This window comes from Scyliorhinus canicula, chromosome 1, assembly GCF_902713615.1.
Source record: "Scyliorhinus canicula chromosome 1, sScyCan1.1, whole genome shotgun sequence".
Taxonomy (NCBI): Eukaryota; Metazoa; Chordata; class Chondrichthyes; order Carcharhiniformes; family Scyliorhinidae; genus Scyliorhinus; species Scyliorhinus canicula.
In genome coordinates, this window is record NC_052146.1 from 100,509,258 (window position 1) to 100,536,047 (window position 26,790).

General features: G+C 52.3%; 1 protein-coding gene across 1 annotated transcript in view; it reads left to right on the forward strand.

The window, feature by feature from the left end:
• The window catches only part of LOC119975033 (receptor-type tyrosine-protein phosphatase U-like), a 1,028,343-nt gene that overhangs the window by 64,130 nt on the left and 937,423 nt on the right, over window positions 1–26,790 (forward strand). The window contains exon 2 of the mRNA XM_038814894.1: window positions 21,290–21,340. Coding sequence (XP_038670822.1) covers window positions 21,290–21,340 — 51 coding nt within the window. The remainder of the gene's footprint in view (window positions 1–21,289; window positions 21,341–26,790) is intronic.

Genomic DNA, 26,790 nt, shown 5'->3' on the forward strand with positions numbered 1-26,790 from the left:
CTCTCTCCCTCTCCCACGCACACCTGCCTCTCCCCAATCAAATGCACTCCCGCCACTCTCTCTCACACGCACTCCCGCCACTCTCTCTCTCACACGCACTCCCACCTCTCTCCCGCTCACATGCAACCCTATCTCACTCTCGCTCACACTCACTCCTGCATCATTCTCGCTCACACGCACGACCGCATCACACTCACACCCACGCTTGCATCACACTCACATGCACGCCTGCATCACTCTCGCTCACACGCACCCCTGCCTCTGTCCCATTCAAACGCACTACTGCCTCTCTCTCACTCACAAGCCCTCCCACTTTCGCCCCCTCTCACATTCACTCCCGCCTCTCCCCCGCTCACACGCACTCCCGCCTCTTCCCCCCTCACACGCACTCCCTCCTCTCTCCAGCTCACACCTACTCACACCTGTCTCCTGCTCACATGCACTCCCACCCCTCTCCAGCTCACACCTAACCACGCCTCTCTCCCTCTCACAAGCGCCACTGCCCTGTCTCGCTCACACGCAAACTCCCATCTCCCTCCCGCTCACACGCAGTCCCGCCTCTGTCCGACTCACACCTACTCACACCTCTCTCTCGCTCACATGCACTCCCACCTCTCTCCAGCTCACATCTAATCACGCCTCTCTCCCTCTCACACGCACTCCCACCTCTCTCCCTCTCACACGCACTCCCGCCTCTCTCCCTCTCACACGCACTCCTGCCTCTCTCACGCCCACTCGCACTCCCACCTCAATCCTGCTCACACGCACTCCTGCCTCTCTCACGCCCACTCACACTCCCACCTCAATCTTGCTCACACGCACTCCTGCCTCTGTCGGGCTCCCACCTACTCATACCTCTTTCCCACTCACGCGCACTCCCACCCCTCCAGCCCACACATACTCACATCTCTCTCCAGCTCACACGCATTCCTGCCTCTCCCCAATCACACACAATTCTTCCACTCTCCCGCTCACGTGCAATTCCATCTCACTCCCGCTTACACTCACTCTCACCTCTCTCCCTCACACACACAGTCCTGCCTCTCTCTCTCACACGCACACCTGCTTCTCCCCAATCAAATGCACTCCCGCCACCCTCTCTCTCATACGCACTCCCGCCACACTCTCTCTCACACACAATCCCATCTCACTCTCGCTCACAATCACTCTCGCATCACTCTCACTCACTCCCAAGCTTCCCGTACCAGCCTCCCTGAACAGGCGACGGAATGTGGTGACGGGGGCTTTTCACAGTAACTTCATTTAAAGCCTATTTGTGACAGTAAGCGATTTTCATTTAATTTCATTTCATTTATTTCACACGCACTCCTGCATCATTCTCACTCACACGCACGACCGCAACACACTCACACCCACGCTTGCATCATACTCACATGCACAACTGCATCACTCTCACTCGCACGCACCCCTGCCTCTGTCCTTTCAGACGCACTACTGCCTCTCTCTCTCTCGCTCACATGCACTCCCGCCTCTCCCCCGCTCACACGCCCACTAACCTCGGCCCCTCTCACATTCACTCCCGCCTCTCTCCCGCTCACACGCATTCCCACCTCTCCCCCTCTCACACGCACTCCCTCCTCTCTCCCTCTCACACACGCTTCCTCCTCTCTGCCGCTCAAACGTACTCCATCCTCTCTCCCTCTCACATGCACTCCCGCCTCTTCCCCTCTCACACGCACTCCCTCCTCTCTCCCTCTCACACACGCTTCATCCTCTCCCCCGCTCACACGTACTCCCTCCTCTCTCCCTCTTACATGCACACCTGACTCTCCCCCGCTCACACACACTCCCGCCTCTCCCCCTCTCACACGCACGCCATCCTCTTCCCCTCTCACACGCGCTTCCTCCTCTACCCCGCTCGCACCTACTTACACCTCTCCCCCTCTCACACACACTCCCATCTCTCTCCAGCTCACACCTACTCACACCTCTCTCCAGCTCACACCTACTCACACCTCTCTCCAGCTCACACGCACTCCTGCCTCTCCCCAATCACACGCAATCGTTCCACTCTCCCGCTCACATGCAATTCCATCTCACTCCTGCTTACACGCACTCTCACCTCTCTCCCTTTCACACAGTCCTGCCTCTCTCCCTCTCGCACGTACACCTGCCTCTCCCCAATCAAATGCACTCCCGCCACTCTCTCTCTCACACACTGTCCCCCTACTCTCTCTCTCTCACACGCACTCCCGCCATTCTCCCGCTCACACACACACCCGCCTCTCTCCCTCTCACACGCACTCCTGCCTCTCCCCCTCTTACACCTACTCCTGCCTCTCTCCCTCTCACACGCGCTCCCTCGTCTCCCTCTCTCACATGCACTCCCGCCACTCTCCCGCTCACACACACCCGCCTCTCTCCCTCTCACACGCACTCCTGCCTCTCCCCCTCTTACACCTACTCCTGCCTCTCTCCCTCTCACACACACACCCGCCTCTCTCCCTCTCACATGCACTCCATCCTCTCTTCATTACACACGCACACCCGCCTCTCTCCCTCTCACACGCACTCCTGCCTCTCCCCCTCTTACACCTACTCCTGCCTCTCTCCCTCTCACACACACACCCGCCTCTCTCCCTCTCACATGCACTCCATCCTCTCTTCATTACACACGCACACCCGTCTCTCTCCCTCTCACACGCACTCCCGCCACTCTCACAGTCACACACAGTTCCGCCCCTCCCCCTCACACGCACTGCCTCCTCTCTGCTGCTAACATGCACTCCCGCCACTCTCTCTCTCACACGCACTCCCGCCACTCTCCCGCTCACATGCACTCCATCCTCTCTTCAGTTCACACGCAATCCCACCTCTCTCCCACGCACACACAGTCCCGCCTCTCCCCCTTTCACACGCACTCCCGCCTCTCTCCCGCTCACATTCACTCCATCCTCTCTTCAGTTCACACGCACTCCCGCCTCTCTCCCTCTCACACGCACTCCCTCCTCTTCCCCTCTCACACGCATTCCCCCCTCTCTCCCACGCACACACAGTCCCGCCTCTCCCCCTCTCACACGCACTCCCGCCTCTCCACCTCTCACACGCACTCCCTCCTCTCCCCCTCACATGCACTCCCGCCTCTCTCCCGTTCACAAGCACTCCCTCTTCTCCCCCTCTCACACGCACTCCCTCGTCTCGCCCTCGCACATGCACTCCCGCCTCTCCACCTCTCACACGCACTCCCTTCTCTCCACTCTCACACGCACTCCTGCCTCTCCCCCCTCTTACACCTACTCCCGCCTCTCTCCCTCTCACACGCGCTCCCTCCTCTCTCCCTCTCACAGGCACTCCTGCCTCTCCCCCTCTTACACCTACTCCTGCCTCTCTCCCTCTCACACGCGCTCCCTCCTCTCCCCCTCTCACATGCACTCCCGCCTTTCTCCCGCTCACACACACACCCGCCTCTCTCCCTCTCACACACACCCCTGCCTCTCCCCCTCTTACACCTACTCCTGCCTCTCTCCCTCTCACACGCGCTCCCTCCTATCCCCCTCTCACACGCACTCCCGCCTCTCTGCCAGTCACACACAGTTCCACCTCTCCCCCTCACACGCACTCCCTCCTCTCTGCTGCTCACATGCACTCACTCCTCTCTCCCGTTCACATGCATTCCCTCCTCACCCCCTCTCACACGCACTCCCTCATCTCCCCCTCTCACACGCACTCCCGTCTCTCTCCCAGTCACACACATTTCCACCTCTCCCCCCTCACACACACCCCTCCTCTCTGCCGCTCACATGCACTCCCTCCTCTCTCCCGCTCACACGCACTCCCGCCTCTCTGCCGCTCACACGCATTCCCGCCTCTCTCCCGTTCACATGCACTCCCTCCTCTCCCCCTCTGACACGCACTCCCACTTCTCTGCCGTTCACACGTACATCCGCCTCTCTTCCGCTCACACGCACTCCATCCTCTCCCCCTCTCATGCGCACTCCTGCCTCTCTCCCGCTCACATGCACTCCCGCCTTTCTCCCTCTCACAAGCGCCACTGCCCTGTCTCGCTCACACGCAAACTCCCATCTCCCTCCCGCTCACACGCAGTCCCGCCTCTGTCCGACTCACACCTACTCACACCTCTCTCCCGCTCACATGCACTCCCACCTCTCTCCAGCTCACACCTAATCACACCTCTCTCCCGCTCACATGCCCTCCCACCTCTCTCGAGCTCACACGCACTCCCACCTCTCTCCAGCTCACACCTACTCACACCTCTCTCCTGCTCACACGCACTCCCTCCTCTCTCCAGCTCACACCTACTCGCACCTCTCTCGAGCTCACACGCACTCCCACCTCTCTCCAGCTCACACCTACTCACACCTCTCTCCCGCTCACACGCACTCCCTCCTCTCTCCAGCTCACATGCACTCCCACCTCTCTCCAGCTCACACCTACTCACACCTCTCTCCAGCTCAGACCTACTCACACCTCTCTCCCTTTCACACAGTCCTGCCTCTCTCCCTCTCGCACGCACACCTGCCTCTCCCCAATCAAATGCACTCCCGCCACTCTCTCTCTCACACGCACTCCCGCCACTCTCTCTCTCACACGCACTCCCACCTCTCTCCTGCTCACATGCAACCCTATCTCACTATCGCTCACACTCACTCTCGCATCACTCTCACTCACACGCACTCCTGCATCATTCTCGCTCACACGCACGACCGCATCACACTCACACCCACGCTTGCATCACACTCACATGCACGTCTGCATCACTCTCACTCGCACGCACCCCTGCCTCTGTCCCGTTCAAACGCACTACTGCCTCTCTCTCACTCACAAGCCCTCCCACTTCGCCCCCTCTCACATTCACTCCCGCCTCTCCCCCGCTCACACGCACTCCCGCCTCTCCCCCTCACACGCACTCCCTCCTCTCACCAGCTCACACCTACTCACACCTCTCTCCCGCTCACATGCACTCCCACCTCTCTCCAGCTCACACCTACTCACACCTCTCTCCAGCTCACACGCACTCCCACCTCTCTACAGCTAACACCTACTCACACCTCTCTCCAACACACACGCACTCCTGCTCTTAACGCACTTAAGCTCACAAACAATAAGGAAAAATGCGTTTGCCGCACAACCCGTCTAGCCATCCTTGGCTACGTTGTGGAAAACGGAGACCGAGGGCTTGATCCCGACCGATGGCGCCCCCTCCTGGAACTTCCACTTCCCCACAACCCCAAGGCCCTGAAGACATGCTTGGGGTTCTTCTCTTACTATGCTCAGTGGGTCTCCAATTATGCAGACAAGGCCTGTCCACTAATTAAATCCACCACTTTTCCCCTGACGGCTGAAGTCCGCCTGGCCTTCAACCGCATCAAGGCAGATATTGCCAAAGCCGCGATGCACACTGTGGACGAGTCCATTCCGTTCCAGGTGGAGAGCGATGCATCGGACTTTGCCCTGGCCGCTACCCTCAACCAGGCGGGCAGGCCCGTGGCTTTCTTCTCCCGTACCCTCCATGCCTCCAAAATTTGACAAGCCTCCATCGAAAAGGAAGCCCAAGCCATTGTGGAAGCTGTGCGACATTGGAGGCATTACCTGGCCGGCAGGCGATTCACTCTCCTCATTGACCTTCATGTTTAATAATACACAGCGGGGCAAAATCAAGAACGGCAAGATTCTGAGGTGGAGAATAGAGCTCTCCACCTACAACTACGATATCTTGTATCGACCCGGGAAGCTCAATGAGCCCCCAGATGCCCTATCCCGCGGTACATGTGCCAACGCACAAGTAGACCCTCCACAATGATCTCTGTCACCTGGGGGTCACCCGTTTTTTTCATTTTATCAAGGCTCGCAACCTGCCTTACTCGATTGAGGAGGTCAGAACCATGACCAGGGACTGCCAGGTCTGCGTGGAGTGCAAACCGCACTTCTATCGGTCAGACAGAACGCACCTGGTAAAGGCCTCTCGCCCCTTTGAGCGTCTCAGCATCGACTTCAAAGGGCCCCTCCCCTCCACCGACCGTAACGTGTACTTCCTCAGTGTTGTTGACGAGTACTCACGATTTCCCTTTGCCATCCCATGCCCTGACATGACCTCTGCCACCGTCATCAAAGCTTTGCACAGTCTCTTCACCTTGTTCGGTTTCCCCACCTACATCCACTGCAATCGGGGTTCATCCTTCATGAGCAACGAATTGCGTCAGTTCCTGCTCAGCAAGGGCATCGCCTCAAGCAGGACGACCAGCTACAACCCCCGGGGCAACGGACAGGTGGAGAGGGAGAACGCGACGGTCTGGAAGGCCATCATTCTGGCCCTACGGTCCAGAAGTCTCCCAGTCCCCCCTTGGCAGGAGATTCATCCCGATGCGCTCCACTCCATCCGGTTGCTCCTGTGCACTGCCACCAATGAGACCCCTCACGATCATATGTTTGCCTTCCCTAGGAAGTCCACCTTAGGGGTCTCGCTCCCATCCTGGCTGACAATCCCAGGGCCTGTCCTCCTCCGGAAGCATGCGAAGAGTCATAAAATGGATCCCCTTGTCATAATATACACACAAGTATATGATGGTGCACAGACAGACATTGATTGACACAGGGGATGACCAATGAACACACAAACACAGCAGCCAATCACCAGACAGGACACTCCACTAGAAAGCTAGAGGGCACTAGTTTTCCCGCATTTCTTCAAGTGTTGGAAGCCTGTCTCTCTCACAGCTATAGTAAACGCAGTCCTCGCAGACCCAGCATATCCAACACATCACCCTCATCAGGAAGGTCCTGCTCCTCCATGCCAACCCACAATATGCCTACGTAGCACAACATGACAGGCGGCAGGACACCGTCTCCCTCCGGGAATTGTCACCTGCAGGTTCCCCAGAGACCATCACCACGACCCCCGACCCTACACCCTTTGCCTGCACCACTACCCGGCTACTTCGGGATTTGGCACCCCCAGGCCCACCGGCGACTATCATCACTACACCCCCCCCCCCCCCCCCCCCCCCCCCCCCCCACCGACTCAACTACTGGGCAAAGAAGAAGACAATTTGCTCCCGGACGCGCAGGTCTCGACGCCAGTACACACACCACAGCCGGGACTGAGGCGATCACAGGGGAAGGTCAAAGCCCCCGACAGATCCGACCTTTAAGTCCACTTGACCCCTGCTGAACTCTTTTTTTAACAGGGGGTGAATGTGGTAAACCACTGTTAGTATATTATATGTATTGTGGTAAACTGTTACTGTACTACATATATTGTGGGAAACCACTGCCGGATGGCTCCGCCTCCCCTCGGGCTTGGTATAAAGGTGGCTGTACTCCGGCCCTGCCCCAGTTCAGGATCAGAGGCCAGGAGGTTTTCTGTTTAGCTTATTAAAGCCTCAGTTTCATTCACTATTCATCTTGTGTTAATTGATGGTACATCAATGGTGATGCATGAAGGAGTGTGAGCTGGAGAGGCTTGTGTGGGAAAAGGCTCATAGTATCGCTCCAAAATCGAACTTAGTCCAACAAGCTTGTGTTCATGTTCTATTTTGGAACCAAAAAAGAGAAAATGTATGAAATCCATTACATGGCCTAACAAAAGCTCTGAAAGTGAGTTGCACTTTTTATGCATTGTGTTTCTCTGCATGCCATTAGATTGGTGCAGTCTGTGTAATGTTTGCATACCAACCTCAGCTGGTGCTCAATTAATGGATTACAATGGGCAGCACAGTAGCACAAGTGGTTAGCACTTTGCTTTGACAATCCTGATTCTTTTGCTCTCAGTCTGGTCTCAATAAATTTTGAGACGGATTTACAGGTATCAATTATTGTTTATTTTAACCAGCTAGCTGGGTGACTCACTCTATTGGGAGAGCAGGACACAACCATGTCTCCTGGATCTTCAATAGTGAGTGAACAAAGGGACAAAACATTTCTGTACAGATACATTCAAGTTGCATCAAATTTCACATACATACAACCAAATAAGGCAACAGTAATGAATGCAAAATTCCCATAGGCTATCCCTATACACTTCTTGACCTGGCCATATATCCTGATTGGCACATTTCACATTCCTCAGCCCTGGGCTCACTTCACACTCTTCAGCCCTTGGGGGGCCCCTTTCACTCAGCATTCTCGTCCTAGCAATTACCCATCCCCCCATCCAAGCCATGCTTTGCCCAGTTTCTTTGTTCCGGCTCCTATACCCGGGTATCCTTTACATTATCCTAACTAATTATCCCATTTTGTATCACATTCATTTGTTCAATTCCTCAGCTTCACAGTGCCAGGGTCCCAGGTTTGATTCCCTGCTGGGTCACTGTCTGCGCGGAGTCTGCACGTTCTCCCCGTGTCTGCGTGGGTTTCCTCTGGGTGCTCCGGTTTCCTCCCACAGTCCAAAGATGTGCAAGTTAAGTGGATTGGCCATGATAAATTGCCCTTAATGTCCAAAAAGGTTAGGAGGGGTTATTGGGTTACGGGGATAGGGTGGAAGTGAAGGCTTAAGTGGGTCGGTGCAGACTCGATGGGCCGAATGGCCTCCTTATGCACTGTATATTCTATGTATCTATGTAATGTTCTTCACTACCATTTGCATATCCTGTACTTTAACAGAATCACTGGAAGTGTTGACAACTTGGAAGAGCCAATTTGCGATGCTTTTAAGAGGTTTTTTTGTATCTGTCAAGAACTTAACCTCTTTCTGCAGCCAAATCACATCTTACGGGAGAATGGTGGAGATTCTAGTTCATTTTTTAAAAAATGCTGCAATTTTTTGCGATTGGAATGTATTGCCTGAAAGAGTGGTTGAAACACTTAGAATTCTAACCTTCAAAGTGGAATATGGTAAACACTTAAAAAAAACTGTGGGGAAAGAGCAGGGGAGTATGACTAACTGACAGCTCTTTCTGAGAGATGCCACAGGCCTGATGTGCTTTTTCTGAATTTACACCATGAAACAAATCCATTTCATTCTTCGCATTCCAATCACATCACAGGCTAAATGTCCTCCAGCATTTCCTGTTGTGAGCTCTCATTTCCACCTTTGTCCAATGCACCTTCCTTCACAGGGAGCATCTATGTACATCTTATATTTCTCCTGATAGATAGCACAGTTTATCCTTCATTTCAAAGGTGATCATTACCTCCAGATTGCCAAAATCACCAGCATGTCTTTTGTGTTTTTATGCTGAATCAAAGGGATGGGAAATATCCCCAAGATATATAAATTAGGTAGAGATTTGGAGTCAGAAACAGAACACGCTGGAAGCAAATGGTAGGCTCATCAGTATCGGTGAGCCAAATACTTATTTGGTGCAAAACCATATTTGGCTCACTATCATATATTTAGATTTATCAGTTTGTAAAGTGGCTTGGGATGTATTTCTTCATTAAAGATGCTATGTAGATGAAAGTTACACCAAATTTCAGAGTTCAGTCCATAGTGTCTGGTGTGTCGAGAGCTGCATTTCTACACTGGCTCCATGGTGCACTGAAGCAGGGCTAGGAATATTTAAATCTGGGCAATTTTACTTTCACTGTGGTTTCTGTAAGAACCTCAGAACATTAAAAGGAGCAGCAATAGGCCATTTGGCCCCGAGAGCCTCCTTCACCAAGCAATAAGATTATGCTTTAACTGATCATAGCCTAAACTCCACTTTCCTCCCTGCACCCATCTGTCCTGCACCATAATCATCAATTCCCTTTGTAGATCAAATTTGTCTAACTTGGCCTTGAATATAGTCAATGACCCAGCCTCCTCTGTTCACTTGGGGACATAAAGATTAATGATCTTCTGAGAGAAAAAAAATGTTGTCATCTGGGAGGTCTCTTATTTTGAAACTCCACTTCCTCATTCTAGATTCCCCATGAGAAGCAACATCCTCTCAATATCCACCCTGTCAAGCGTCAGAAGATTACCTCTGATTCTTCTAAACTCTGATAAGAATCGGCCCAATTTGCTGAACAGTTCATTATAAAACAACCCCTTCACCCCAGGAATCAACCTGGTCAACCTTCTTTGAGCTGCCTCCAATGCAAATTTATCCCTCCTTAAATAAGAGTATGGAGGTGTGAACTGTACACAGTACTAGAGGTATGGTCTCGTCAATCCCCCGTACAATCGCTGCAGGACTGCTCTACTTCTATATCCCACCCCTCCTGCAATGAAAGCCAACATTCCATTTGCCTTCCCAATTACTTGCTGTACCTGCATGCTAACCTTTTGTGATTTCTGTACAAGGACACCCAGACCCCTCTGTAAGGCAGGGTTCCACATGCATATTGATATAAAGTCCCCGGCCCAGGTGGGGGCTGTGTGCGGTGTGGTGAATGTGATTCACACCGGATTATAATCTGTATATACATGTGTCTGTATTGTAAGTGCAGTTGCACTACCTGTCCTCCAGGGGGAGTAGCTGTGGGAATGCTTGACTGGTACGGGGCTTCTCCCTTGGCTCTGCCCAGGACTCCTCCCCCGGAAGCTGCTGTATAAAGGTCAGTGCCATATGGTCAGCCGGCCAGTTCACCAAAAGCTCAATGGCTAATAGGCTGGCTCTGTTGTGAGTATATTAAAACCGATATTCTAATCCTACAAGCACGTGTCCGTAGAATTGTTGGTTCCAACAATTTAATATACTCAGGAAACAGTTGAAGAAATCATGGAACCAGCCCTCAAGCCCGGACGCCTAGAACTCGACCCACAGGATGCAGAGGCTAAGGAAAATTTGCCCCACTGGCTGAGATGTTTTAAAGCCTACCTGGCAGAAGCCAGCGCCGCCGGAACAACGGAAGAACAAAAACTCAGCCTACTGCACGCGAGGGTAAGCCACAGAATTTCCACACAGCTAAATCCGGCTGGTTCTTACACCGCAGCGCTGGCAATATTGGACAAAATGTACGTTAGGCCCATTAACGAGGTTTATGCACGCCACATGTTTACGACCCGCCGTCAGCGGCCTACAGAAACGCTAGCCGAGTTTGTAAGGGAATTGAACAATCTTTCCAATGAGTGTAATAATCAAGCCGTTACTGCGGCTGAACATAGGGAGCTTGCTGTGCGGGACGTTTTCGTGGCGGGCCTTAGGTCTAACTATGTGCGCCAAAGACTGCTAGAAAAGGGGGCCCAGGACTTAGACACTACTGTGGAGGCTGCTACCACTATGGAAGTTTCTTTCCGCAGCCTCACCTCGTTTCCCGCGGACCCCGCGACCTCATCGTGGACCCCCGACCAATAGTCCCCCCCAAGCCTGTGCGGCACGGCCCCCCAGCTACTGCGCTGCCAAAGCCAGTTACTCTGCTGCCCCAGCCAGTTACTCTGCTGCCCCAGCCAGCTACTCGGCTGCTTCAGCCTGCCATTTCTGTGGCCAAAGCCAGCACCCGCGGCAGCACTGCCCGGCCCGTAACGCGACCTGCAGCAGCTGAGGGCGAAAAGGACACTATGCCAGAGTGTGTCTGGTGAAGAAAGCCTCTAACTCTCCCACGGCTCAAAGCACTCGTTCCCTGAATTCACAGGCCTGCAGGCCCCAAAATGCTGCAGCCTGTATGCCAACCCCGCCCCCACCCGACATGTGCGACTCATGGGGCGGCCATCTTGGCAATCCTCCTCCATGCGGCCGGCCATGTGCGACTCATGGGGGCGGCCATCTTGGGATCCATCCCCATCAAACTCTGAAACACATCATCGACGGGTTCTCCTGATTCCCTTTTGCCATTCCATGCCCTGATATGACCTCCCATACAGTCATTAGGGCCCTGCATAGTGTCTTCACCCTGTTCGGTTTCCCCAGCTATGTGCACAGCGACTGGGGTTCGTCCTTTATGAGCGACGAGCTGCGTCAGTACCTGCTCGACAAGGGCATCGCCTCGAGCAGGACTACCAGCTACAACCCCAGGGGGAACGGACAGGTGGAGAGGGAGAACGCGACGGTCTGGAAGACCGTCCTACTGACCCTCCGGTCTAGAAAACTCCAAGTCTTCCAATGGCAAGAAGTCCTCCCAGACGCGCTCCACGCAATCAGATCCCTCCTCTGCACAGCTACAAATCAAACACCTCACAAGCGACTCTTCATTTTTTCTAGGGGCACTACCACGGGAGTCTCACTTCCGGCGTGGCTGAGGACACCAGGCCCGGTCCTCCTGAGGAAGCACGTCAGGGGGCACAAAACTGACCCCCTTGTTGAAAAGGTGCACCTCCTCCATTCCAACCCCCAGTACACATTCGTGGAGTTCCCGGACGGTCGCCAGGACACAGTATCCCTTCGGGACCTGGCACCCGCTGGATCCAGCCCCCCCACCCCACCCCCGCTGAGGAACCCCCTACCCTGTTCCCTATGCTGCAGCCCCCTCGCACCCCTGATTCCGCAAGCTCACCCCACCGGTTCCACGCGCCAGAACCAGCCCGCCCCCAGCGCCCCCAGTCTCCGGTCGAGCCAGAGGTGTATAAAGTTTGGACGAGACCCGCCCCGGAGTCTGCCATCGTACCCCAGCTCTCAACACCCACACAGCCACCGCAAGAGGCTGCAACCCTGGTGCTCCGCAGATCGAAAAGATCAATTCATCCACCGGACAGACTAACTCTGTGAGCCACCACCCCCGCTGGACTCGATTTTTTTCACAGGGGGTGAATGTGGTGAATGTGATTCACACCGGATTATAATCTGTATATACATGTGTCTGTATTGTAAGTGCAGTTGCACTACCTGTCCTCCAGGGGGAGTAGCTCTGGGAATGCTCGAGTTGTACGGGGCTTCTCCCTTGGCTCCGCCCAGGACTCCTCCCCCGGAAGCTGCTGTATAAAAGCTCAGTGCCATATGGTCAGCCGGCCAGTTCACCAAACGTTCAATGGCTAATAGGCTGGCTCTGTTGTGAGTATATTAAAACCGCTATTCTAATCCTACAAGCACGTGTGCGTAGAATTGTTGGTTCCAACATGCGGGAGACCTTTTAGATAGTAAGAGGAGTATATAGCAGCCTGAATAAAAGCAAATTTTTCTGCAGACTTTGCTTCCGAGCAGTCGCTTGCCTGAGACTTTACTCATGTGAATATATGAAATTGGAGCAGGATTAGGCACTCGGTTCCTCGAGTCAACTTTCACCATTCAAGTAGATCATGGCCGATCAGATTGTAACCTCAACCCCACATTTTTCCTGTCCCAGTTACTTTTCACCCACTTGTTAATCAAGATTCTATCTAGCTCTACATTAAAAATATTGAAACCTCTGTCAATGTGAGGATGGGGCGAGGGTTGTGTTCTCCTGTATGGTTCGCAAGTGGCATGCAGAAACAGCAAGTAATTGGGAAAGCTAGTAGAATGTTATCATTTATTATGTGGGGAATTGGAGATAAAAGTAGGGAGATTATGCCTCAGTTTTTCAGAATACTGATTAGACCATGGCTGGAATTCTCTGGCCCTTTGCTTGTGATAATCTCTGGTTCCGCTGGCAGAACACCCCCACCCGTGGGTTTCCCAATGGTGTGGGGTGGCTTCAATGGGAATTCCAACAGAGAATCCCGCTGCCAGCGAACGGCGTGCCGCCTCCCTCCGGCGAGAAATATGCGGCTGGAAGGCCGGAGAATCCCATCCCAGATCTGGATACTGTGCACAGTGTTGGTCTTCTTATTTAAGGGAGGCTGTAAATGAATTTGCAGCAGTTTGGAGAAGGTTTACTAAACTGATACCAGGAATGGGCGGGTTTTCTTATGAGCAAAGATTAGACAATTAGGTTTGTATCCCCTCGGGTTTCGAAGAGTAAGAGGTGACTTGATTGAAACTTTTAAGACACTGAAAGATATTGACAGGGTGGATGTGGAGACAATGGGTGGGTTTCTCCATCCCGCCGCACCAGATTTGGTGCGGTGCACCCCTGGGATTCTCCGTCTCGCCAGCTGGCCAATGGGGTTTCCCATTGTGGCAGCCCCACGCCGTCGGGAAATTCCTGGGCTGCCGGCGCAATGGAGAACCCGACAGCGGAGAATCCAGCCCAATGTTTCCATTTGTCAGAGAATCTAGAACTCGGGGTCATTGTTTAAAAATAAGGGGCAGGATTCTCCATTCCTGAGACTAAGTGCGGAAGGTCTGTGACGTTTTGTGTGGAGAAAATTGGCGCCGTCACTCACCGATGCTGCACCCAGTGAGCGGCCAGTAGCGGAGCCACATAAAACTCCCAGCCTCCAAGAAATGGCCGGGTCCGTGGCCGCGCATGTGCACGGTGACGACCTGCAGCGGTTTTGCCCATAAAACATGGTGCCGGCTGTGTGCGGACCTGACCTGCCAGATAGTGCCCCCCCTGGCGACCCCCCACCAGTCCCCCCAGCCCTCGTGGAAGCCCCCCCCCACCCATGCCAGCAGCATAGCTCCCGCCCGACTGTGGCGGCGCTGGACACAGTCTGCAGCCGCCACGCTGGGTTCCCGCATGGCTGAGACCAGACGTGAATCGCGGCGTCGTGAACTTGGCCCATTTGAAGAGGGCCTTCAGGTGAAGTGCTGAGGCCGTCCCAATGGCGTGCGGCATGAGCCGCGATGATGTTGTTTCAGAGGGGGCGGAGCATATGAAACCTGCACCAAACAAGCGCCGCCTCCGATTTCGGCGTCAAAAGGGATTCTCCGCCCGATCACCAAGTAAGAAATTGGCGTTGGGGAATGAAGAATCCCATCCTGAGTGTTGACGCTGAGGCAGAATTCATGGACTTTCACAACAGCAAAACCCACACTGCACCTGGACCGATTCAACTACTATTAAGGGGCGAGCACCGGCGCCAGAGACACTCATTCCAGAGACACTCACCTTGATTGGACACTCTCTGGTGCTCACCACACAGCTGATCCACTGATGAAACATCATTGTTTGTTGGATTTATAACACAGAAGAATACATTTTTGGAGACATAAAAAATTCTTCAGCATTTAAAAAAATGTAAACTGATACTCCTTTAAAATAAATGAAGCTGATGAGGCCAAATGGCTGCTACCACTTGAAGTGAATGGTACAGTGGTCCGATTGAAGTTAAATACTGGTGCCAAAGCCCATTTAACCAGCATGACTGATTTTAAAAATCTAAAAATTCAGCCGATTCAAAGAAATCACAAAATATCTCAGATGGTTCAAGCATTAAATGTTATGATGCTTGTGACCTGAGTGCAGTGGTGAAGAACACAGTTTATTCCGTCCCATTCTCTATTGTATCTGAGGGCTTGGATACATTATTAGGAGATCACTCCTGTGAAGAATTAGGTCCAGTGCAGTTAGTATATAGCATCCATAAAGGATTGTATCAACACTCCAACGATTCTGAGAACATTATCAACAAATTCAGAGATGTGTTCACAGGTTTGGTACACTACCATTCACCTACAAGATACAACTCAAAGAGGATGCAAAACCCGTGGTGCATGCACCAAGATGAGTACCTGCACCTCTTCTGGATCGCCTCAGAAATCAGCTAGACAGAATGACAATATTAAAAGTAATCGAAAAAATAGAAGAACCTACCCTGCACATCTTTGGGTTCTGGGGGTGAGGCCCACGCAAACACGGGGAGTATGTGCAAACTCCACACGAGCAGTGATCCGGGGCCGGGATCAAACCCGGGACTTCGGTGCCGTGAGAGAGCAGTGCTAATCACTGCACCACCGTGCTAACTGAACCTCAAGTGATCTATTCCTGAAGCACATTTGCCAGTTCACTTTAGCTGGTTCTGCTTTCATGCCCTAATAGTTGCCCTTCTTTTAATTTAAAAGAAACTATTCTTGGACACACTCTTCTCTCCCTCAAACTGAATGTGAAATTCAATAATATTATGATTGCTGTTACCTAGGGTTGCCTTCACGATGAGGTTATCAATGGTACAGATCCCATTTTCCTCAGTACTGATGCCAGTGCCCCATGAAGCTGATCCCATTTCTACCACACCAATTATTGATCCATGCATTCATTCCTCTAATCCTGTTTGTCCTATCCCAATTTGCATGTGGCTCAGGTAATAATCCAGAAATGAAATCGAGATGATCAAGTATATCCTGAGGGGTTTGGTGGAAGGGTTCTACTTGAGGTGACAGCCCTTCATATCCTTTTTCATGAAGCTGGCAACCATCAGCTGTTAGGGAGGGGTGGGGGTGTGTGTGATTTATCTCTGTACTAGCTAAGGTTTGGCATTTTTCATGAGGTTCATGAGGGGTGAGGGGATATGAGAGAGGATGATTGGGGATTGGGCTAGACAGTGTAGCGTATGCCCACGACGCATCCTCCTTCCACTCTGGTGGAGGTCTCTCTGTTGGTGGAGTCTCTGGTGGGGCTCTCTCTTATGGGGAGTCTCTGGTGGGGGTCTCTCTGATGAGGGGTCTCAGGTGGGTGTATCTGTAATGGAGAACTCCGTTGGGGGTCGTGGGGGGGTCAGGTCACCTTCATACTATGGGAGGAAGTGATCCAGAAAATCCCATGTTGGAGGCGGCAGAATTGCTTTGTAGGGCAGGGGGAGCGAGGGATGGGTGGGGTGGGGGGGGGGGGGGGGAGGGTCCCACTGCCAGACCTTGTTATCAGCCTGCTATCTCAAAATGCCTGAGATCTCGCCAGCACAAGTTCTGTTTCTGGCCGCTCTCAAGATTTAGTGACCATTACAGGATTTGTGGTGACAATGAAGAATAGACTATCAAAACTTAAAGTAAAGGTGGTAAATGTTCAAAAGAGAAAAGTGAGACCCCTGCTCTCATTCTTCTTTATCTCTGCAGAAAGCACGTAACTGCCTTTGATTTGGACAAAGAGCTGTCAATCATAGCTAGATATTTATAAACATTGCAGTTAGTTTCAAAGCTGGGTACTTGATATCCATTCAAGTGTGAAGGGAAATGAAATGAAATAATCCAGACAACTGGCTGTGTGAAAGCTGTCAATTATAGCCTAGTAAAACAAATTTCACATTGATGTGAATGAAAGCCTTGCAGATCAAAGAACTGAGGGGGTTTAAACCCAACTGATGTGGTTTTCCATTTTTAGGAATTTACAAATGTTGCTTTCACTGCCTGAGCCAGCAGGTGTAGGGCATAGGCGAGTTTTAAAGCAGTGATATTTTCACTGTCTCTGTCTGGACTTCTCTCAAGCTTCCAGGTAGGGGTCTCCTGATAGGGTCTTCCACACAGGGGTCTCAGCAATGTGGGGCTTCTAGGAGGGGTCACTGTAATGGGGGAAGTTCAGGTGGGGGTCTCTGATGGTGGGGTTCTCTGGTGGGGGTCTCTCTGATGTGGGGGTTACTGGTTGGAGGGTCTGGTGGGGGTAGGGTGGGCAGGATTTGCCTTGTGTGGGGAAGGGCCCCTCCAATGGACTTTGGGGGCAACTCCTGAAAAGAGTTACCCCCTTGGCCAACCGTGAGGTCCACTGTGCCAGGGCCACGCTGGGAAATACCAGCACTAATTCATGCCCACGTGAATCCCAGCCCAGAGTACAGGAGATTAACACAGGTTGGAGAATCTGGTGTCCAGTCTGTTAATAGGATGCAAATGGGTCAATTTGACATATTTGCATCTTCTTGCTAGCGCAAGTTGCGAACCTCGGTACCACTGCCAAAGTGGGATCGGAGCATTGGATCCTGTTTTCTTTTGACAATGTTGGATTCTCCACTGCATTAGGAACTCCACTACCAGTGGCGGGTGGCAGAGAATCCAGCCCGTTGTATCATAATAAAGCTTTTCAGGTTTAATAAATATTTTTTCTTGTGTGTAGTCCCGTGCACTCTGTTTCTCCACGTTTGAAAAAAAAAAGTAAAAGTTACTATTCTAGATTCTCCGTCGGCCGACACAGGAGTAGGAAAACGCGGTTCAGTTGGGAATAGAATCGCGCAGCAGCCAAAAATTGAGATCGGCAGCAGGCGCACGACAGCATGCCATGCTCCGGTGCCTCAACAATGGCGTGAATGCATGCTGTGCTGCATGTACGGTAAAAGCCATTGCACATCATTAACGGGTCCTTCCCGGTGTTCTCCAAGGCATCCGTGATCGTCCGCCTCTGCTAGGAGGAATTAGGGGGCACGGTAGCAAAGTGGTTATCACAGTTGCTTCGGATGTCCAAAGATGTGCAGGTTAGGTGGATTGGCCATGATAAATTGCCCTTAGTGTCCAAAATTGCCCTTAGTGTTGGGTGGGGTTACTGGGTTATGGGGATAGGGTGGAGGTGTTAACCTTGGGTAGGGTGCTCTTTCCAGGAGCCGGTGCAGACTCGATGGGCCGAATGGCCTCCTTCTGCACTGTAAATTCTATGTAATCTATGTAGAGCTCCAGGGTCCTAGGTTCGATTCCTGGCTTGGGTCACTGTCTGTGCGGAGTTTGCACGTTCTCCCCGTGTCTGCGTGGGTTTGCTCCGGTTTCCTCCCATATTCCAAAGATGTGCAGGTTAGGTGGATTGGATATGCTAAATTGGCATTAGTGACCAAAAAGGTTAGACTGGGTTACGGGGATAGGGTGGAGATGTGGTCTTAGGTAGGGTGTTCTTTCCAACAGCCGGTGAAAACTTGATGGGCCGAATGGCTCCTTCTGCACTGTAAATTTTATGATTCTATGAATTACCAATGGCGAGGTTTACTTCTGGTTTTAAAAATCTGCAACCAGGCGCAGTGACAGCTGAGAGAGAGAGCGGAGGGAGGAGTGAACGTGGGTGCCAATCCTGCCACTGGTATGGCTGCCTTGTGGGGCAGGGGGTGGGGCATCTGGGACTGTACCACATCACTCAGTGACTGTGCCAGGTCCCCGTGACTGGCTCAGGTCAGCCAATGCCATGTCAATGCCCTCAATGCCTGCAGCCATGACCTGTTGTGACTGGGCCAAGCTCTGGAGTGCTGCAGCAATTTCCAGGTGACCCTAGTACATAGCTGCCTGTGATAGGGCAGCCTTGACCTATGCCTTGGCAACCGACCGCACTCTGTACCCCAGGCCTTGACACAAGACTGAAACCTTTCCAACCAAGACCCCCACTCCGGACGCCACACGGGCGGTGATAACCTGGGTGGCACGCATAGTCGGCACAGCCTCCTTCCCCTGAAGGTGCTTAGACTCCTCCAACTGCACCTGCAGGTGCTGGATGCTCGCCGACAATGCCTCATTGTCCTCCCTTGTTCTGCAACTGCATCTTTAGCATCGATGGGACTACCTATTCCAGAAGTCCGAGACCCATCTGGACGGCAGCTTGCCCCAGGGGTCAGCCCACCCGCCGACCATCGGGAGTTCCTCCCTCTCCGTGATGCACGTGTGTGGTGCGCACCATGTAATGCCCCAGGAGCTTCTTCTCTGGGGTGGTGGAGGGTGTTGGAGACAGCTGTGTCAGGAAGTAAGTGTCGTCCCTGGACTGGTGCTCTGCGATGTCGCGGGCTAGTGTTTGGGGGTTCGCATCGTTGTCTGATGCCACCTCATCACTGCACGTGTCCTGGGGTTGTGGCCGGGGCGGGGGAAGCCAGAAGCCTCATCTTCAGGTGATCCTGCACAACACAAGACATGCCGCATGGTTGGACCGCGGGTTGGTTGGTGGTGTGGGGGAGGTGGGGTGGTGGTATGGGGGAGGTGAGGTGGTGGGTTGGTGCGGAGGTGGTGGGGTTGTTGTGGGGTTCTTGGGTTGGGATGGTGGGGTGATGTGGAGGTGGTGGGGTGCTGGGGTTAGGGTGAAGTGGGGGAGGTGGGATGGCGGGATGGTATGGGGTGGTGTTTGGGTTTGTGCCACGTGTGCCAAAGGGACACCGCAACTCAGCGGGTGCTCACTTAGTTCCCCATGTCGACTTCCACCTCTGCGACTTCCCTCTTCCCGGGCTCAGGTCTAGTGCCCACCACTCCGCGACAGTGAGGGCTGCAGGTCCCTCTAGTCTTCTCTCTCTGCGCTTGTGCGGCGCTTTCTCCTGGGGGAGGGAAAACAGAAAATGCATAATGTTAGGCAGTCGGATGCGGGCAGCACAGCGTTGGGCAGCTGGTGCCTTTGTGAACAGGGCATCCGGCCATGGCATGCGTTATGGGTGCTGACATGTGGTGCAGGGTAGGGTGTGAGCAGACTGCCGGGGGTTCGGTTACCCTCTGGGTGGGGGGGGGGGGTTTACGGGTTTGTGCGATGATGCCAGTGGCATGGTGCTGGCTATTCACTCAGGCGCCCCGAGGTGGTCATGCAGCTTTTTCCAGCACTGTTGGCTAATCCTGGTGGTGAGGCCCATGGTGCTCACAGTCTCTGCCACCTGCACCCAGGCCTGGTGAACGGCGGCGGGTGGCAGCTTCCTTCTCAGCCTGGGGAACAGGGGGCAGGATTCTCCGCCCCGTCATGTCACATTTCTGCCCTGACTGGCTGGGGGGAATTCTCCGTTACGCCAGTCAGTCAATGGGGTTTCCATTGTGGGGCAGCACCACGCTGTCGGGAAACCCCCCCGCCCCCGAGTGCCAGCGTAATGGAGAATCACGCCGCCGGAGAATCCCGGCCTGGGTGTCCCACCTCTCCTTCATGGTGTCCTGCAGGGTCTTGCTCCGCATCTGCGAACCACTTACAGCTCTTCTTGTTGGCTGGAATGAGTGTGTGTGGGGAGTGGAGTGCTCAAATGTGGCTGCAGCTTGTCCACCTCTTGTGTGTCAATCCCAACCCTGGTGAATCAGATATCATTTTTCACTAGAATTTTGGCGTCGGTGTTAGCCCATTAACCAATCCTGAATTGCTCCGGAACCAACGCCAACTTCCTTGGTCTTCGAAAACCACCGATTCAGTCCCGGTGTCAGCACTTAATCTCTGATACAGAGAATCCAGCCACTGTCTTTTGGGCCAGGGTTCCATTCTGGGTTCTTCCCATCCAGTTATAACATCAACTGGGATCGTAAAATTATTTGGCAAATGTGCAGTAAGAAGTTGGAGTTGAATCTTGTGGAGGAGAGGAGACTGGGAAGCTATTGAGTGATGGGAGATCATGGCGATAATATAGCAAGGGAAGAAGGTAAGGAACTGAAGAGCGAGTCTTGATGTTCAAAACAAAAGATACATCACTTTTTCAAACTGAAAGAATAGACATATTGCATGAACAAGTATTTGGGCTTGTCATCATGCTCCAGTATAATCCTGAAGTAGTAGGATGATTTGTGTGTCAAGTGGGGAAATAATTAGTATAAGTGTAATTACATTTTTCCTACAGCATGGTGGTATCAATTCATTAAATATTCCTTGTGAGAAATTACACAAAAACCATTCAGTTTGGTGGTCAGTTGGCCAATTATTTACTTTGAATCAACACTTAAACAGGTTTTATTCTCTCAATCGTGTGTGCTAATAATTTAGGTTTTAGTTTAACTTGCCCTTCACTGAAGTATTTTATTTTATATTTTAGGGAGGAAATTTGCTGAAGTATCAGACTCCGCATCGATGCCAGAGTTTGACAGTAAGTGTGCTTTTAAATTGTGTTTTGTGTTTAAGGTGTGTGTTGCGTTACCCTCAGTCCCACATGTGGAGCTTTCACCTTTGGTTCAATTGTGTTGAAATCTGTTGTTGAGTTGAAATGTAGTTGTGTGCACTCGCCATGTGTGGGGGCAATACTTAAAGAATGTTGAATATGTGCTTCTTTCCATTGTGTGCTTTGATGTTTCAGTCCATTTAGTATGCAGTAAAGTAGTTATTCAGTGGAGGAAGTTTCATGAGAGTGTCCCTTTAAGAAACGTTTTTGGCTTTTCACATGGCTTCAGTGGTGTCATTGTGTGGGTGGAGCTGGGCTGTGGCTCTCTGGGTTTTACTTTTGCTTTGGGTTTTGGGCTGGTTTTGAACTGCACAGGTTGAAAGAAGTGGCTCTCTACCTTCATTTTAAAATCTGTTTCCAGACTGCTTGATAACTTAAAAGAGATCATTGCTTTCTGTAAGGAATTCAAACCTGCTGTTTGAAAAAGGGAACAGAGTATCAATAACAAGTCTAAATCAATAAGAATGCCATCTGCTGGGCCACACCTTTGAAAAGGAGTTTCTGGTTTTACTTGGATTTTGTTAGTGAATTGGAACAGTTAAGGGGGAATTCATTAAGGGTTATACAGAGATTACTGTAGCTGTGTGGGGTCTTTATCTTTGTAGTTGTTAAAAACATTTACTGTGTGTGTTTATACGAATGCGAACTACATTCATAGAATAAAGCTTGTTTTTTTTAAATTAAAAGCACCTCAGAACTCTGTTGAATAACACCTGAAAGGCAGGCTCATGTGCTCATCCTAGCCAAATTCAATAAACAGTTATAGGTCAGGTGAACTCCATAATATACTTTGGAGTTTTCTAAACCATGGGCTATAACAGCAGACAGATATATATTGCTAATTTATCCTACGTGTTAAAGTGCAATGAAATGGGTGATTCCTCTCTCTATTTATAAGCCAGTTGTCCCTAATGTGCTGTTTCTTGGTGATGAGTCTGCATATCTGCATGCTTAAGTGGACAGTTGTGGTAACGCCAGAAAAAAATGTTTCTTGAAGGTAAGTTTCAAATTAACAACTGGTATGAGAATTCTTTAAAGCACTGGGGCGGAATTCTCCGGCCCCCTGCCGGGTCGGAGAATCGCACCAGCGTGGTCGGCGCGGCTGTGGTCGGGGTATTCGCTAACTCTCCGGCCTGGGCCGGCACAGTGAATTGCTGATTCTTCGGCCCGAATGGACCTAGTGGCCGTCAACAAAAAGCCGAGTTCCGCCAGTGCCGTTCTAACATCCTCTGAGCCGGCGGGATCTTGGCAGAGAAGGGGCCGGGGTTGGCCTGTGGGGGCGGGGAGGGGGTCCAACCATGGGGGGGGGCTCCATAGTGGCCTGGCCCGTGATCGGGGCCCACCGATCGGCAGGCCAGCCTCTCTGCCCCCCGGCCTCCTTTCCTCCCTGCATCATTTGGCGCCTGGGTCGGCGCGGGGAAGAAGGCCACTGCTCATGCGCTAGTTGGCGCCGGCCCAACTGCACATGCGCGGACCCCGCGGCGCCGGGTTCAGGCCGGGATCAGCAGCTGGAGCAGCGTGGGCCACTCTAGCACCATCCTAGCCCCCTGTGGGATGCAGAATGGGGTCCCGGAACGGGCGCGGACGCCGGAGTAAAACACTCCCGTTTTTACTCCGGCGTCGGCACTTAGCCGCCTGTTGGGAGAATCCCGCCCCTGATTTCTGGAGGATTTGGTATTAAAATGTACATAACCTTTTTTCACAATTATAAAATGTTCATTCTCCAACGTTAATTGTTTCATTCCTTGCAGTTATATGTATATGCCCTGCTTGCTGTCTTACCTTGTACTTCACATTGTTCTATAAAGCTACTTGCCTGTTCAATGTATAATAATCCTAATTTCCTAATATCATCTTCACTACTTACTCGGTCTTCACTGGTTATTTGCTATCTTTTAAGATCTTTGCTGCAGGTTTTTATAGACACATTAATGAAAACCATGACAGTTTCTTACTGGACTGGTGGGAATGAGACAATTTATCTGTCCTTCAGCTTACAAAACCATCTCTTAGTTAATCGAGGCGAGCAAAAAGGAATCACTCTAACGAATGGGTTTAATCACTTTGGTTAAAGGATGACATGATTATAGAGCAAGGCTGTTGACACTCTCAAAACTTGTGATTTTTTTATTGCTTATATAAAGGTGACAAAGAAAACCCAGAGTTGAACCATTTCATTGACTTGTAGCATTGAGCAGATAGAACATAGAACATAGAACAGTACAGCACAGAACAGGCCCTTCGGCCCTCAATGTTGTGCCAAGCCATGATCACCCTACTCAAACCCACGTATCCACCCTATAACCCTATAAGTTGGGGCGCAACTTAACGGCCTCTTAGCACCCGACTTGCTGTTGGGACGAGACCCGTTGAACCTCGGAAATGTCCTCTGGCGAGATGTGCGATGCTCGAGACACCTTGCCAGATTTAACAGTGTCTCCCGAGATGTCACAATCTGGATCTTGCCCTCACTGGGCGAAATCCAGATCAGCATATTTAAATGATCCATTGAGCTCATTTAAATATGCGTTTGCAGGATTCTCCTGGTGCTCAGGACCTAACAACCGTGCCTAGGAGAACTCGCGAGGGTGTCATTTAGTACTGGTTTCCACAAATGTGGACAAGTCATCTGGGGGAGGGGTCTCCCAGGTCATTATAGACACCTGGGTGGTCGGGACAGAGCGGGGTGGCATTCTGTCACTCCAGGAGGCCTGGATAGCACTGCCAGGCTGCCGGTTTGGCACGACCAGGTACCGGTCCTGGGGCCATTACCAGGTGACGGAGCATTTCCGGGGGCCCCTCCACCAACTCTAGCTCCCCCTTCGCCATTCCAGCAGCAACCCGATTCCCCCCCCTCCCCCCGCAGGGCCCCATCACCCCGACCGACCATCAACCCCCCAAGCTGTTTACCTACCCCACCCCCACGAGCCCACCCGGCGGACCAAATCGAAACAATGCCCAATCAACACCCGAAAAACAGAGAACGAAGAACAAAGAAGCCCCCCTGGGAACACAACACAACAATCCCCAACCATCCCTCCACTGCGACCCCTCACCCCCGACCCTCAGTCCAAGTCCAGTTTTCGGCTTGAAAAAAGGCCCACACCTCCTCCGGGGACTTGAAATAATGGTGTCGGTCCTTGTAGGTGACCCACAAATGCGCTAGCTGCAGCATACCGAACTTCACCCCTCTCCTGTGCAGCACTACCTTCGCCCGATTGTAACTAGCCCTCTTCTTCGCCACCTCTGCGCTCCAATCCTGGTAGATCCGTACCTCTGCTTTCTCCCACCTGCGGCTCCGCTCCTTCTTGGCCTACCTTAGCACACATTCTCGATCAGCAAACCGGTGGAACCACACCAGCACCGCCCGCGGCGGCTCGCTGGGCTTGGGCTTCCTCGCCGGCACTCAGAGGGCCCCCTCCAGCTTCATGGGCCCCTGGAAGCTCCCATCAGCGAATTCAGCATGGTGACCACATAGGCTCCCATGTCCAATCCCTCCAGCCCTTCCGGGAGGCCCAGGATCCGCAGGTTCTTCCGCCTCGACCGATTCTCCATCTCCTCGAACTTCGCCTGCCATTTCTTTGGAGCGCCTCGTGCGCCTCCACCTTCACTGCCAGGCCTAGGATCTCATCCTCATTCTCTGAGACCTGTTGCCAGACCTCCCGGATCGCCGCCCCTTGGACTGTTTGGGTCTCCAGCAGCTTATCGATTGAAGCCTTCATCGGCTCCAGCAGCTCTGCTTTCAGTTCCTTAAATCAGCGCTGGAGCAACTCCTGCTGCTCCTGCACCCACTGCGTCCATGCTGCCTGGTCTCCCCCCGCCGCCAGCTTGGTCTTCCTTCGCACCGTTATTTGCTGCAATGCCGCATTTTTAATCGCCCCACTCCTGGTCCAATCCATACACTATCAGGGGACTGTTGCTGTCCCCTTCCCACACCGGGAAACGTTGAATAAGCGCCGTTGCGGGCCCTAAAACGAGCCCAAAAGTCAGTTTCTAGCGGGAGCTGCCGAATGTGCGACTTAGCTCCGCATAGCCGCAACCAGAAGTCCATGATCTGAATTATTGATTGCCGAGTATTCCGCCTTCCTCACTCCCGACAATAACGATCTGTCCATAATAAAGAAATCAATTCTTGAATATACATTATGCACCAGCGAGAAAAAGGAATACTCTCTATCCCCTGGATGTAAGAACCGCCATGTGTCCCCTCCCTCCATCTCATTGATAAATGCTGGCAATACCCCCTCCCCCAATTGTGTCATTGAGCATGGCTTAGACCGATCCATCTTCAGATGCAACACCATGTTTAAATCCCCCCCTAAAATTAGCTGTGCATGTCCAGCCTCAGGGTGGCCACCAACATCCTACTCATAAACCCTACATCATCCCAATTCAGGGTATACACACTAACCAACATCAACAACCACCCCTCCAAACCACCCGTTACTATAACGTATCTGCCCCCTTGATCCACCACTACATTCTCCATCTGAAATCTAACTCTCTCACCCACTGGCGCCTCTACCCTCCTGGGCCCTGCTATCAAAGTCCGAGTGAAACACCTGACTCACCCAATCCTTCCGAAGTCTAATCTGGTCCTTCACCGTTGGGTGGATTCCCTGCAACAGCACCACATCGGCTCACAGGCTCTTTAAATGTAAAAAGACTCTCGCCCGTTTCATCGATCCACCCAATCCCCACACGTTCCATTTTACGATTCGGACTGGGGTCTCTCACCTCCCCCATGCCCCTCCCAGCCATGCCCACCCAGTGGGACACACCTGCCCACCCACCCCCCCACTGACCTCCTAGGCTCATCGTCTTTCCAAAATGGCCCCTGGCCCTGCCCCATGAATCAGACCAAGCCCTGCCTCAAGTCACCATCAACCAACTCCCGCTCCCCCATCCCAGAAACCCCACAACTACATCCTTTCTAAACCACTCCTCTCAGCATACTCCCCACGCCCCCCACTATATACACCTCTTAGGCCCACCAAAACCTGTCCACACAGGCTTGGCCGAACGTGGCCCCTCCTCCCACCTTGCTCCCATTCATTAACTAACTTTGGTTTGCTGGCAAGGTGCCCCCCCTCCCCCACCTCCCAATATACCTAACACAAAGACCAACAAAGAAACCCCTCCCACACCCAGCCCTTCTAAACAACCAAACATGCTAAACATGCAGGTGAGGTTTGAAACAGCCTGAGTGAGTGACACAGCCAAAGTGGGGATTGGAACTTGGTAATTTGGAGCAGTGTGGCAATTCAGGGAGTGGGAGGAGGTGCTTTTTCTCTTTTTGTTTTGTTTTCTTCTTCTGTCTTTGTAACTGTTAATCTGCAGTGAGAGATCCAGAGAGCATCCCGAGAAGGTAAATGGTG